The sequence below is a fragment of the Mus musculus genome, chromosome 10 (assembly GCF_000001635.26).
Source record: "Mus musculus strain C57BL/6J chromosome 10, GRCm38.p6 C57BL/6J".
NCBI classification, from domain to species: Eukaryota; Metazoa; Chordata; class Mammalia; order Rodentia; family Muridae; genus Mus; species Mus musculus.
Genome location: NC_000076.6, coordinates 121021047 through 121035868, shown reverse-complemented (window position 1 = coordinate 121035868; position 14822 = coordinate 121021047). Strand labels below are relative to the sequence as shown.

The window sequence follows — 14822 nt, the reverse complement described above, 5'->3', positions numbered from 1 at the left end:
TTTATCCTGTGCACTTGTCCTCTAGACAATTTTAAAGTCACACAAACATCCTACCCTTCCCAAATCAGAGGACATTAATACAGTCCTGCAGATCTATAAAAGGTAACTTAGAAGGCCTTGCATGCTAAGTACTGAGAGGAACGCTTTGGTGACATAGACTTTTTTCTCTTTTATTTCCATAGGGAAGCATTTTGAGTGGTCGCTTCAGAAAATCAGTAGTCTTTATTTTTCATAATTTTATATTACTTTTTTTGAGTCTCTGAACTTCTACAAGAAATGTGTGGTATCTGCAGCACTCAGCATATCAGCCTTCTAAAATTCATGTCAAGAATACCTACGAACTTATTTTGTTGTGAAGTATGAATCCCATCACAAATGATTATCAGTTAGTATTGAAAGTCTTCTAAATACTTTGTTAATGTTTTAATATCAGTGATTACAGAAACACCATGATATGGATATTTGGGGTCTTTATACTCAAAACCTCAGGATACCAAATCTTATTAAAGTAATGATCGTGAGTACATTGACCCTTAGAGTTCTCCATTTACTTGGCAACTTTAAATACATTGGAACTGATCCCTTGTGTGCTCTGGCAACCAGGCAAGAACTTGTATGGAATTTTAAATGGTATACATCACACCACTATTATTACTACGGGCCACCGGAGCTACATCACACACCATTATTATTACTATGGGCCACGGGAGAATTGAAATACAAAAGAGTGCCTTTTCTCTACCGCTCTGTTATCAGAACTTACCTGCCCCGCAGCTTGCCAGGTAAAATTCATGGAGTGGATATTGACAGGAATGGCTGGCATTCTTTGTTGGGCTTTCCTGAAATCATGTGTAAAGGGGGCCATTTTCCCCTCCGAGACAATCAGAATGTCTTCTTCAAATCCTGTTGTGTAAATAATAAACAAACCTATCAAACTAGTTGCGTTTCTAAGAAACAGACGTTTCATGTAGAAAGCAAAACCCCTGGGAACCAGTGCAGGTCACTGCTTTTCATAAAGCACCTGCCTTTGATACCAACAACAGTACCAGAGTTATTTTTCCTCTCTCTGTGGTAAAAAAAAAAAAAAAAAAAAAAAAAAAAAAAAAAAAAAAAAGTGCTTACAGTGAAGTAAGCGGGTGCCACCGCTGGATTCCTGTTACAAATCTGCAGTCAGGACTAGCAACAGCAGGGCTGGGATGTTGGGTCGGCTTTGCTTTTTTGAGAAAAAAATCTCATAAGCCTCTAAATAGAGAATCCTGATTTTTAAAAAGAGGGGGCAGTCACCCTTGAAGTTGTTTTAAAACACACTCGGTGCACGTGTCTCCGCTCTAATGGAAAAACTGAGGACCACTGGGAAGGTGCAGATGCCGGACCTTACCTATGAGCACTCTAGCCTGATGGGCGTCGATCCACAGGTACAAGCTCTCCTCAGGTGGCTGCCCTGCATCCGCTCGCAGCAGGAGCAGGCAAGGTAGGATGCTCCAGAGCCGGAGCGCGAAAGCAGGGAAGGCTCTTCTCCGAGCCATGGTGCTCAGGACCTTCTCGCTGGTGGTGCAACTCCTGCCGCAGCGACCCAACCTGTGCTGCTTGTGAAGTTCTCGCCTTGGCTGCAGCTGGCGGGGCTGGAGCTGTTCCTACTTAAACGACTGGGCGTGCAAGTCTCCAGTCTCCGTTGCGAGTGAGCCTGGGAGTGCTGGAGAGGAGGGAGCAAGGAGGGAGTGGATGCGCGGCCGCGTAGAAAGAGGTGGGGGCTGGAGGGAGAGGGGGACGCAGAGACACGATGCTGGCAAAGCTGGCAATGCCAGCACGTCCCACAGCGCCAGCAGCTAGAGGAGCACACTCGAGAGGGAGGAACCGCGGGAACTGCTGGCAAAAGGCGAGCACTGAGAGCGGCCGGTGGTGTGCAGGCGGTCGCCACTAGGGAGCGCTGCGGAGCCGCGGGGGCGGGGCCGCGGTACCCGGTAGACCCCGCTCGCCTGCGCCAGGTGAATGAAAACGGGGACACAACCAAGAAACACACCCAAAGGGACTTCTGGGTCATCACTCAGGCCTCCTGCCGCCCGAAGAGACACGTGTGGATGGCCGGGGTGCTATAAACAAACAAACAAAAAAATCTGGGCTCGATTCGTGGTCAAAGATAAATTCCGTTTAACAGTGGAGCTAACGGAAAGCACATAGCCAGCCCACCCTTTCTCTTCGAACTACATTTCAGACTGCATCTCTGTGTGCCTGTCTGCAAACTCTGACTTCTCTAGCTGACAGTTTGCGCTCTCGCTCTCTCTCTCCTAGGAAGTTAAATACTGAGACTCCACAGGCTAGTCGGGCTACTGCAGGCGCTGGTCCTCGCAGGACGTTCATTTATTTCTGCACTGGACAGACACCCGACAGGTGGCGTGGTTTGTCTTCTTGATAACCCAGTTGCACCCGGAATAGTTCCCTAGGACCTCGATGATAGCTGTAATCCCTTTCCCCCCATCCCTGCTCTACGACGGTAGGACTCCCCTTAAAATTGGATTTGGGGGAAAACATTAGGAGGCTCACGCCCAGTCTCTGAAATCTTAGGCGCTTGAGGGTAAGACTGAGGGTCTGGTGGGAGAGCACTTAGCTAGCGGCGGCTTGCAGCATTACCTCTGCACGGAAGGCTTTTTTGCCTGCCTCCTTGAACGTACAGAGAAAGCAGAAACAAATGGTTTTTCAAAAACACAGAAAGTTTTCAGACCCCGGAAAAGCTTTGTTTACTTTTTTTTTTTTTTTTTTTTTTGCACCCAGTGGCTTTCTAGCAAATGCCCCCCAAGGATCTAGACTCTGGCGCTGGGCTGTGTTCCCTTCTGTCCTTTGTAGAGCGGTGGGTCTCTCAGCAGGGGATGGCAAAAACAGAAACTACAGAATAGAAGCCGGACTTGGACGCGTACATGTTCAACAAATGTTAGGTCACAAGCATATTTTTTTAAAAGAAGGAGGAATGGGAAGGGAGGAGGAGGAGGAGAGAAGGAGGAGGAGGAGGAGGAGGAGGAGGAGGAGGAGGAGGAAGAGGAGAAGAAGAGGAAGAAGAAGAAGAAGAAGAAGAAGAAGAAGAAGAAGAAGAAGAAGAAGAAGAAGAAGAAGAAGAAGAAACATGTGTTAAAACTGTGAAATCTGTGTAGGTATCTAACAGATTGGTAGGAAGGTATTGTGTTTGGGAGTTAGACACGAAGACTGTCCATTGTGACTGTGAACTCCATGAAGCTTCATTTTAAAAATTCTTCTCAGGCAGCTACTGTTACTACTCTCATTTTACTGATGGGGAACCAAAGCTTTAAAAGTCTAGTAAATTGACCGCAGATATTCAGCTGGTGAGTGACAAGAGTAGGAATTCAAATCACGATCGCTCTAACTTCAAAGCCCCTTCTTGCAAATCACAATTAAGACGGTTTGCCTCAAAAAAGCTTAACATCTACTCTTTCTTTAAAACAAAACATTTAAACTGGTTGTGGTAGCACAGGCTGTAATCTGGGGGCTAAAGAAGTAGAGGCAGAGGCATCAGGAGCTCATTGTTAATACTAATCGACATATGGAGTTTGAAGCCAGCCTGGGCTACCTGGGACTCTGTCTCAAAAAAACAAAAACAAAAACAACAAAAAACAAACAAAAAAGGATCTTTTCCCAACATTCTATTTTATTAATTAATTGTTGCAGTGAATATTAATTTATATAATGTTTTACTATATTAGGCAAACTTATAACCCTTTAATATTGTAAAAACAGTGTCATTCAGTTACAGGTAATAATTTCGCAACACAATAGACTCTTTTTGACTTGGAATGTGGTTTTCGTTGAAGGTTTTTCTTCCGTAGTATTGCTCAGACCTCCATGGCTCTTGGTGTAAGGACGCCCTCTACAGGTTGTTCTTGTCAAACGCCAGCTGAGAACTGAAAGGGGAACAAATTCTATCATAATACAGCTTCCTCCAAGTGAGGATTTTCCGTAGCAGTCGTCTTTGATGTTGAGACAGCAATTTATCCTGCTATCAAGAAATTTCCCCAATTCTGGACAATTGTTTTGTTAGGTGTGGTGGCAAATGCCTGTTATCCCCGCACTCAGAGGCTAAGGCAGGAGGGTTTCAGTGAAAATGAGGCCAGCCGAGGCTACTAGTGAATTCAAGTCCAGCTTAGACTACAGAGAAAGTAGCCTGTGTTATATCATCATTATCATCACCATCATCAGTGGCCACAGCAACAGCACCACCAATACTACCAACTACATTTTTCTGTTCACTTTTCTCCAACAGGAAACATACTGTATTTTTAGAGATACATAAAACGTTATTTAAAAATTATTGGTACTAGAGAGATAGCTAAGCCGGTGAGAGTCTTTACCCTTACTGATCAGGCGCGAGGACCAGAGTTCATATCCCTGGCAAACAAATAAAAAGCTGTCCGAGGTATTGTGCTCCTGTAACCCTAGTGCTGAGGCGCTGCAACAGGAGGATGCCTGGGACTTACTGGTGGCTAGCCTAGCTCTGGGTTAGTGAGAACTCCTGCCTCAGGGAGTAATTGAAAAGCGATTCAGCAAGACAGCTGATGTCCCCTCTGTCCTGTGTGCACCACATGCACATGTGTGCACACAAACACACACACGTGCACATGCTCACAACACACACCCATATACACACACATGCACACTCACACACAACATATACGCATGCACACACACTCACACATATACATGCTCACAACACACACTTATACACACTCACACACAACACACACAAACACTCACACACTCAAACACATATATACATACCTCACACACTCATAACACAAAATCTCACACAAACATGCTTACAATACACACTCCCCCACACCCAACATACCCATACACATTCACTCACATACACACTCACACACACACATTCACATACACTCACATACATTCACATATACAGTCACTCATACACACTCACATATGCAGTCACACACACACACACTCACTCACACCTAAATTTAAGCCAGCTGTGGTGGCACGTGACATCTTGTAATTTCAGTCCTCTGACGCCTAAATGGCTAGTTGAGCTACAAAGCAAAATCCTGTCTTAAAGAAGTCTGTGTTTGAATAACTTGGGTTTTAAGGGGGAAGAAACATGCTTTGTGTAGGCAGGTCAGATACTTAACAGTAATAGAGCGTATCTCTATAGGAAATCTATCCAAGAACTGAAATTTTATCCCCCCTTTTTAAATAAGTTTATTCATTTAGAATAGGTATGCTTTTAAAATTTTCTAATAAAATATAGTCGCATGCATGATGTTGGCTACAGTGTGTTAGGAGTTGTTGTGTTTGCTTTGAGAATTCTCCCATACATTGTCTAACCCAGAATGCTTCCTTCCCTTGTGTGATTCAGCCAGACCACTGTGTTTCTAGCCTCATTCATCTGTCTATTAATTTATTCACTCATTCCATAAGATTTACTGAATGCCCAGCACTGACCTAAAGCAAGAAAAAAACAGAACTTGAGCCCCTCAGAGCACCAGGCTCGCTAAGACGACAAGCGCCTCACAACCCTGATATAAAGCAGAGTACAGCAACTTTTGACAGAAGTTCAAAGAGGAAATCTGGCAGCTAAAATTCTGAGCATTTTTTTCACAGCATTACAGCATTCCCAGAATCCTCGGGGGTTGCTATGTACTCTGCACAGGCCCTGGGATAGGAAGGCAGCTTAAAAGAGAAAAGAGAAAAAGGAGGATGGTTTCTTCCTGGGTGAGTGGCCAGACACTCACTAGAGTTATCTGGTGGCTATGGGTGTGGAGCTGGAAACTGGGCATATCAATTATACCTGTGTTGTGTTTGTAACACATTATTGTGGAAAGGAACCCTCTCGAAAAAAAATTGAAAGGAGCCAAGTGTTATGCATAATTTAGTTTTGTTCTTAGAAGGCGATACACACTATGTATATAATAACACAAAGGCTTATTCTATCAATCACAAATACATTCACATTTATTTCTATATACCGTCTTGAAGATTGTGTACTGTGATGATTCCAGTGGGCATCTATGAAGCCTGGGGCTGGGGGGCGAGTTGGGGGGAATAGAAAATGATTTTCGCTTCATACACATGTAGCATCTTCGTAATGAGATGCTCTTTTAGTTAAAAATAGTTTTAAGTATAGGAAAAGGTTGCTTCTTTTGTGCTTCTGTCAGTCTGTCCTCGAGTTGGCAGCTGTCATCTGCCGGGGCACGCGCCTCCTCCTGCACACTTGATCACCTAAGAACCGTACGTTGTCACACATGACAGCTCATTACCGAGGCACACACAGCCAGGTGGGCACCATCACCCGCTCTGCCTTGCTCAGCCAATGCTCAGCCAATGCCATCACCAGGAGGCCTTGCATAGCTTGTCTTCCAGAAGTTGTATCCGGAACGTCCTGCTTCCCTGTGCCATTCTCATTCCTGTGCTGTTTAACAAAACCACAGCTTTATGATGAGGGCGAACTCGGAACACAATCTCTGCCGCCTGATATCAGAAAAGAAGGAAGACAAATTAGAATACTTTTTACAGAGAATGTTCTATCTTTTTAATTATGGTTTTTATTATTGAGACAAATTTAAATCTGAGTATATTTTGATCACAGTCTTCCCCTTCCCAGAGTCCCTCTCCCCATCCCTACCCATCCCGCTTTAAGTTCTTTCTGGAAAAAAAAACAAAAAACTGACAAAAAGCCAACACAACACCACCCTCAAAACCAAGAAAACAAAATAAAACCACACCACAAAAGGAAAAACAAAAACAACAAAGCCCCATCAAATTGTAACCAAATAAAAACACTCCCCACAGGCAAACACACACAAACCAACCAAACAACCAACCAACCAAACAAACAAACAAAAAACATGGAGTTCTTTATATGCTGTTCAGTTACTCGTGAACCAGAGCCTGTCCCAGAGTGGTCGTTATACCCAGTGTCACCCTATTGGAGAAAATGGATTTTTCCCTCTTCTTACAAGCTCTATGCCAAAGTGGAAGGAGGCCATTCTTGGGGTTCACCATTCATCATCAGCATCAGCGTGAAACTTCTAAAGTAAAGTAAAACAAATGCCAGTCCTTACATTTCAAAACCACCTACGTTTATTAAGAAGGAAATGGAGGAAACAAAACCAAACTGGCTTTCTTTTAGAAATGACAACACTGTTTATATTCGTCAAAAATGGAATCCTGTAATGACAAGGATGTCTCCTGTGTTTTTAGAAGGTGTCTGTGACATCTTAGGGCTTTGACTCAGCTGTTAAAAGATTGTTGGTTTGTGTGAGTGTGTGAGTGTGTGTGTGTGTGTGTGTGTGTGTGTGTGAGAGAGAGAGAGAGAGAGAGAGAGAGAGAGAGAGAGAGAGAGAGAGAAGAGATTTATCATATATCATGTAGCTTTCTGAAATGGCTTTGGTAAACTTTAACATGAAGAAATAGTTCACTTATTGTAGGCAATTAAAACAGCTAAGGGAGTAAATGAGCTAAATACCTAATAAAAAATGGAAAAAAAAACAGCTAAGGGAGAAGATTAATAAAAGACTTTCATTTGGACAGCATTCAAATAATAGGTGTCAACATGATAAATGAATAGATGTTAAAATTTTCTTGCCACACAGTAAATGAATCAATGAAACTAAAGGAGCAAGCCGAAGTAATCTCATAGGTGACCTAACAGAAGTGATCTAGCATCTAATCACTGACTGACCCATACATCCTAAGACCCTGAGATTTAAATCCAGTGTGCATGGTTTTCTAAAGAAAACCAAATGAACGTCAGGCTAGCAAGTCTTCTTATAGTCACGGTAGATACTTAATTGAGATGAAAACGCATGGCTGGAGACAGAAAACCAAACTCTGTCTCTGTTGATTGTAAACTGAACTGAACTACAGCATTCCAACATCTACAGAACACAGTAAACACAGGTCCCTATGGCAACCACACACAGATGAGTCTGCAATTCCACCCACCCTTAAACTTGGCTGCTTCTATGATATTCGCGTCTATATAGAGGAGAAGGGGTTTGTGGAGGCATCAATAAAACAGCCCTGGCTACGAACAGCTAATATGATAATTATGGAAGCGAGACTTCCTTCTCCAGCCGTAATGGAGGAAACGATACTGTACTTATCTCCCTACGGAAAACAACTAGAAAATAAGACAAAATGTTTTTTCTTGATCATCTTAAGACATTTAACAATAGATAGTGCAATACTGTAAACCTTTAGAGTGAAGGAAATGAGCTACTGAAGGCTGTTGAGTGTAAAGTCCATCCCTGTTTAGTGTGTGGGGTGCTGAGACCCGCAGACAACGGATAAGTCTCTAAGGAGACTGAGATGGAGCCCGCGCAGCCAAGACTTCTGTAACAAAGGCCTTAGAGGAAAGAGCTCCATGAGAAAAGAAAGGCAGGAGGGAAGAGGAGACCACTTAGGATGAACGTTCCTTGCCTCCATTTACGAATACCAAGCTGAGAATTCCCAGGCCTAAACTTCACCGCTGCTGACGGTTGGGACATTCTATGATGAAAACTCCCCAGATCTCCTCAGAACTAGGAGGAATGGAGTTCTTAACAAGCCTTGTGAAAAAACCTCTCTGAATACCTAAGGCACAGGCAGAGACTTCAGGAGAATAGTTTCTTTTCTTTTTAATTCTTTGTTAAAATTAATTTATTTTATTTATATGAATACACTGTAGCTGTCTTCAGACACACCAGAAAAGGGCATCAGATCTCATTACAGATGGTTGTGAGCCACCATGTGGTTGTTGGGAATTGAACTCAGGACCTCAGGCAGAGCAGGCAGTGCTCTTAACCACTGAGCCATCTCTCCAGCCCCTAATAATACTTTTTTTTAAAATATATATATTTTTTTATTAGGTATGTTCCTCGTTTACATTTTCAATGCTATCCCAAAGGTCCCCCATACCCACCCACCCCCAATCCCCTACCCACCCACTCCCCCTTTTTGGCCCTGGCGTTCCCCTGTACTGGGGCATATAAAGTTTGCAAGTCCAATGGCCTCTCTTTGCAGTGATGGCCGACTAGGCCATCTTTTGATACCCAATAATACTTTCTTAATGGTAGGATTATGATAAGCTAACTCTGTTGCCTGCCTGTGGATCCTGTTCCCCTAAATGGGCTGCCTCGTCTGGCCTCAGCGGGAGAGGATTCCCCTAGTTCTGCAGTGACTTGATGTGCTGGCAATGTGTGAGTGTGTGTGTGTGTGTGTGTGTGTGTGTGTGTGTGTGTGAGAGAGAGAGAGAGAGAGAGAGAGAGAGAGAGAGAGAGAGAGAGAGAGACCTAGAGGGACGCTCCCCTTCTCAAAGGAGAAGAGGAGGGAGGAATGGGGGAGAGCCAAGTGAGAGGCTATTGAGAGGAGGGGGACTGGTATTGGGTTGTAAAGTGAATAAGTCTATAAATCTAATAAAAAAGAAACCCTGCAGTAAACTTTGTTGCTCTAGGCTCACCCTAACCAAATTTCAGATTCAAAAGGTGCTCAGTGGGAGAGTGCTTGCCTCCCACATGTAAGGAAGGCCCTAGGCTTAAAAAGGAGAGAGAGAGAGAGAGAGAGAGAGAGAGAGAGAGAGAGAGAGAGAGAGAGAAATTAATCTACAAGTAAAGATATCCCCTGAAAACAGACTCAAAGACTTTGAAGAGGGCTGCAGAGGTGACTCACCAGGTAAAAGCACTCGATACAACTGCAGAAAATCCTGGTTCAGTTCCTAGCACCCACGAGGCGGTTCACAGCTGTTCCAGGGAACCCAACACTCTCTTCTGATGTTTGTCCAAATACTCAGAAAACACTTGGATATGTAAAATAAAAGTAAATAAATCTTTAGACAGATATGGAAGACACATCTCCAAATCTAGGCACTTAGAGCCTGACATTTACAATGTTTAGTCCACAATGAAGCGATTCGTTATTGGAGGAAGCAGGAGAAACTGGTGCATAGACTAGAGAGCAAGTAAGTCAACAGAAAAATGCCAGAAATAAAAAGGAGTCACAGGTGAGGGATGTACATCACTTCTTAAAATACATGGAAGATTTTGAGGAAGACGGATACAATTCAGAGAGAGGGCAGATGTAAAGACTATATAATTAGAACCTCTACCCTCTGCTGTCTGTAGATCAGTGGTTCTCAATCTGTGGGTTGTGACCCCTCTGGGGTCCAGTGACTTTTTTTCATAGGGGGTCACCTAAAACCGTCAGAGAACACAGATACTTACGTTACGATTTATAACAATATTACATTTACAAAATAGCAATGAAAACAATTGTATGATGGTGGGTCACCACAACATGAGGAACTGTATTAAAGGGTCACAGCATCAGGAAGGTTGATAACCACTGGCTTAGTGCCTTTCTTGTTTAAAGTACATAAACAGAGATTTTTACAGTTGTTTGTGGGGAGTGATTTCTATCAGGAGGTTTTATATTTGTTTGTGATTCTCTTACTGGGTGTTTTGCTTTTTCTGCTACTCACACTTGTTTCTTATGTTTGTGGTTTCAAATGTGTTGTGGGTTGGAGAGATGGCTCAGTGGTTAAGAGCACTGACTGCTCTTCTAGAGGTCCTGAGTTCAATTCCCAGCAACCACATGGTAGCTTACAACCATTTGTAATGCGATCTGATGCCCTCTTCTGGTGTGTCTGAAAACAGCTAGCATGTACTCATATCAATAAAACAAATCTTTCAAAAATAAAATAAATCAAATGTGTTTGTATTAAAGGATCTTAAAAGTACTGGCCCAGTAGATTGTTTTTGTTGTTGTTGTGGTGGTGGTGTCAATATTAACACAATAAAATTGTATAGAGTTGTCAGTTTGATTATTGACACAAACAACATGTTCATAGATAAACTGTCAAGTTGGTTTTTTTAAAGCCTCTGTGCTGAAAGCTGTAACACCTGACGTAAAATTAAAAAGAATTAATTGAATGTGCTCAAAAGTAGGTTAGGCACATTAAAAATAATCTTTCCACACTTGTCATCTTCAAAAGCAACTACAGTCATCACATGGGATCATGAAACACAATATGATCATGAAAAGTCTTCATATTCATACACAGAAAAGAAAAGTCCACTAGACTTGAAAACAGTGTTTGAAGTTATCCAAACTGAATGATGGAAAATGAGAAAAGACATCAGTGCGGAGCTCAGCAGTTTTTAAGACAACAACATTAAACAGAATTTTTACGGACGATCAGTTTTCCAGAACAAGGGAGGGCAGAAAGAGAGAAATCTGTTGGAGAAGGATATCAGGAATACTTCCAAAGTCGATGAGAAATGCAGAGCTACACCAAGAAAGCACATCTTACTAAAGAAAGTGGAAAATCTAAAAGGGGAGAAAGAGGGAGAGAGAGGGGGGAGAGGGGGGGGGGGAGAGAGAGAGAGAGAGAGAGAGAGAGAGAGAGAGAGAGAGAAGAGAGGGGAGAGGGAAGAGGGGAGGAGAGGGGAGAGGGGAGGAGAGGGGAGAGGGGAGGAGAGGGGAGAGGGGAGGAGAGGGGAGAGGGGAGGAGAGGAGAGGAGAGGAGAGGAGAGGAGAGGAGAGGAGAGGAGAGGAGAGGAGAGGAGAGGAGAGGAGAGGAGAGGAGGAGGAGAGGAGAGGAGGAGGAGAGGAGAGGAGGAGAGAGGAGGAGAGGAGGAGAGGAGGAGAGGAGGAGAGGAGGCGAGGAGGCGAGGAGGCGAGGAGGCGAGGAGGCGAGGCGAGGCGAGGCGAGGGCGAGGGCGAGGCGAGGCGAGGCGAGGCGAGGCGAGGAGAGGAAAGGAAGGAAAGAAGGAAAAAAGGAAGGAAGACAGACTGATTGATTCTTTACAATCCCAAAAATGTCTGCTTAGCTGAAAAAGGTTTCTATATGCAAAAAATCTTTTTGAAATAATAATATGCAACGAATTTATAAAAAAAAATAATAATAATGAGGGAGTTGCCAGAAAAGGAAATCCCATGGACATCAGAATCAGAGCTGCCAGGCAGGTGGCTGGATAATCACAAACTATCTCTTACCTTTACAACGTTTCCTTTAAAGATAACCAGCTGTTGAAAGTGCAGATCAGTAGCAGTGCACAGTGCCTCTAGGTTGTGGCAGTTCAGGACGCAGTGGCAATAGCTGAAAGACCGAGAAAAGGAAACAGAGGTGTGGGTGCACTTTTGTAAAGCTCTTGACTGTGTATGACAAGGAACTACACTGAATGCAATTAGCTAAGTTAAAGAAAAATATTTTAAATCCTGGGGAGGGGGGAGTGGAGGGAGGCAAAATAGAGCAAAGCTAATCGCTGAGGTCAAGTGGAATAATAAAAAGGCATCTAATTAGTCTAATAGAGGAAATAAAGATGAAACAGAGCAGACATGATGAAATGTTAGGGTTAAGGGAGACGATACTGCTAAATGCGTGAACTTCAAGTATCTATACATTTCATTTAAAAAGCAGAGGTAATCAGATTAAAGCTTAAACAATGAAGACTCAGCAATACTCTGTGTGTGTGTGTGTGTGTGTGTGTGTGTGTGTGTGAGAGAGAGAGAGAGAGAGAGAGAGAGAGAGAGAGAGAGAGAGAGAGAACAAAGTTTTAGTTTATATTACCATTCCTATCATTTGTGTGTGAGGTAGAGCATCTTGTGGCTGCACTGTTGTTTTTGTTTTTATGACGGAGTCTCACTTTGTATTTCAGGCCGGCCTGTGACTTGATTTATAGCTGAGCTGGCCTTGAATTCACGATCTTTGTGCTTCAACCTTCTCTGTGCTTAGTCATTGGTGCAAGCCACTACACCAGGTGGAAACATATTTTAAGAGTCATGGGCTGACTCCTTCCTATAATCCCAGCAATCAAGAAGCTGAGGCAGGAGCATTGTGGTGAGTTTGAGGCCACTCTGGGTTGTAGCGTGACCTTCTGCCTCCGAACAGAGAAAAACAAAAGGCCTCAGTTGAGTTAAAGGTAAAAGAAAGGAAAAAATACTCACCAAGCCAAAGCTGTTCTTAAGGAAACTGGAACGACTTCATTGATGCCAAACTAAATCCACTTCAGGATAAGAGCTATTAACAGAGACTGTGGGTAGTGCAGGGAGACGAATATTTGGCAGTTTGTTATGCTAGTCACTCTACTTTTGTATATGCTTGGCAAGTCCATTAATAGAAATATTAATAATTAAGAGGGGAAACAATTATGTGTTCAAACAAAGCCTGGAGATGCAGCCCTGGGGTAGAGCCTTTGCCTCACATGTACAGGGACCTGTGTTTAGTCCCCAGTGCAGGAAGAAACCAAACAAGAAAAGTGGGGAGGACTGAACCAATGTAATGACGGCTCATTTCTATTCATTTCTATATGAAAGTAGCCTTTACTGCGCTTTCCATTAGCAGTCTCCCACTCCAGAGATCAACTCTTTCTCTCCTTAAAAAAAAAAAAAAAAAAAAAAAACCTCTTGTCTCCCGGGGAATGACTATAATACATACACGTTTGAAACCGTGATACTTGTGGGCATTCAGGAAGATTTATGCTTCCCTGAGAATATGGAGATTGGTTCTGGAAAGCTGCAAGAGGCTGTCAGCTCTCAGAGGTGCCAGAGTTAGTGCATGCTGAAGTATTGTTGGTAGTACATATGTCATATTATCACATCAGAACATAAACCAAGATTTCCCCTTCCTTTCCTTCCTTCTTCCCTTCTTCCTTCCTTCCTTCCTTCCTTCCTTCCTTCCTTCCTTCCTTCCTTTCCTCTGTCCTTCCTCCTTCCCTCTCTCCCTCTTCTCTACCCTTCTTTTTCTGCAAAACAAAGAAGCAATTTGAAAAAAAGAATGTCCCATGGCTTACATGACAGCACAGCAGAAGAAAATCATCTCACTTAGCTTTTATCAGACTGCAAAGTAATTTTTATGACTAAACTTCCTTTTTCTCCATTGGGTATCATCCTCATAAGGATCTCATATAATTTTTCACAGTTAGGTATTATTCCTAGCCTTAGAGAGCTATGATCTTCATAGTTAGACACAGAATATGTGTATGTGTATTCCTTTCTCATTCACTAGGTATCCCCTAAATTTCCACCAGGAACTGAAAGATAATAATAAACAGATTTTTAACCAAGTATACTACATCAGGCACACAGCATTTTGTTGTACCCTTGATATTTTGCATTTTAATGAAACAATACAAAACATGTTTGCATGTTAATGTGTCAACATTTACTTGGCATATAACACATGCCAGGCATTTCCTGGGCATGCTTATTTGTTTTAATTTGTAAGCCAGCTTGTTTAAACTGGGATTGCAGTGTTCTAAGAGAGGTCGTATGACTGGACTGCAGACCCTTTCAAGCCAAGGAACTGCTTAGTGTCTAAGTCCAAAGACAATATTTGCTGCTTTGCTCAAAACCTGGGGAGAGCATCCTTTCCCGGCTAGAGAAAGTATTTCCTGTCCTTTCCTTATTTTTAAATAGAGCCTCTCTACATATCTCTGACTGTCCTGGAACTCACTATCTAGACTAGATTAGCCTTGAACTCTCAGAGATCTGCCTGCCTTTGGCTCCAAGCATAGGGATTAAGAGCATATACCACTATGCCTGGCATTTGGCTTTTCAGATGTTTGCCCTGTCTGCATAGGTGAATCCGGTCTAGACTATATACTAGCATTACCTGGCACTCTTAAGACCTTGCTAACGTCTGTTTCTGCCCTGTTAAACCATCTGGACTGCATCAAGCTGGGGGAAGTCCCAGCCTTCATGACTCTGAAGTTCTGCCTTGCAGTGTTAACACCAGGTTAGCTCCAGCACATACTCTCCTCTCACAGTACGTGGCCCACCAATCATCTCCTTCTACGTTTCCCCCACTAGGGCCATATGGCTTA

General features: G+C 43.1%; 1 protein-coding gene and 1 long non-coding RNA gene across 2 annotated transcripts in view; both read right to left on the bottom strand.

Annotated features, from left to right (window-relative positions):
* The window catches only part of Wif1 (Wnt inhibitory factor 1), a 66639-nt gene extending 64774 nt beyond the window's left edge, over window positions 1-1865 (bottom strand). The window contains exons 1-2 of the mRNA NM_011915.2: window positions 1379-1865; window positions 764-903 (exon numbers count right to left, since the gene is read on the bottom strand). Of these exons, the coding sequence (NP_036045.1) occupies window positions 764-903; window positions 1379-1526 (288 nt within the window). The 5' untranslated portion in view covers window positions 1527-1865. The remainder of the gene's footprint in view (window positions 1-763; window positions 904-1378) is intronic.
* Window positions 1866-5983: 4118 nt separating this feature from the next.
* Gm40784 lies at window positions 5984-13221 on the bottom strand. Its single transcript, XR_872123.1, has 4 exons — window positions 12946-13221; window positions 11995-12097; window positions 9670-9796; window positions 5984-6489 (listed from the first exon to the last, which is right to left on the bottom strand). It is a non-coding gene; the product is annotated as a predicted gene, 40784 (long non-coding RNA).
* Window positions 13222-14822: the final 1601 nt, after the last annotated feature.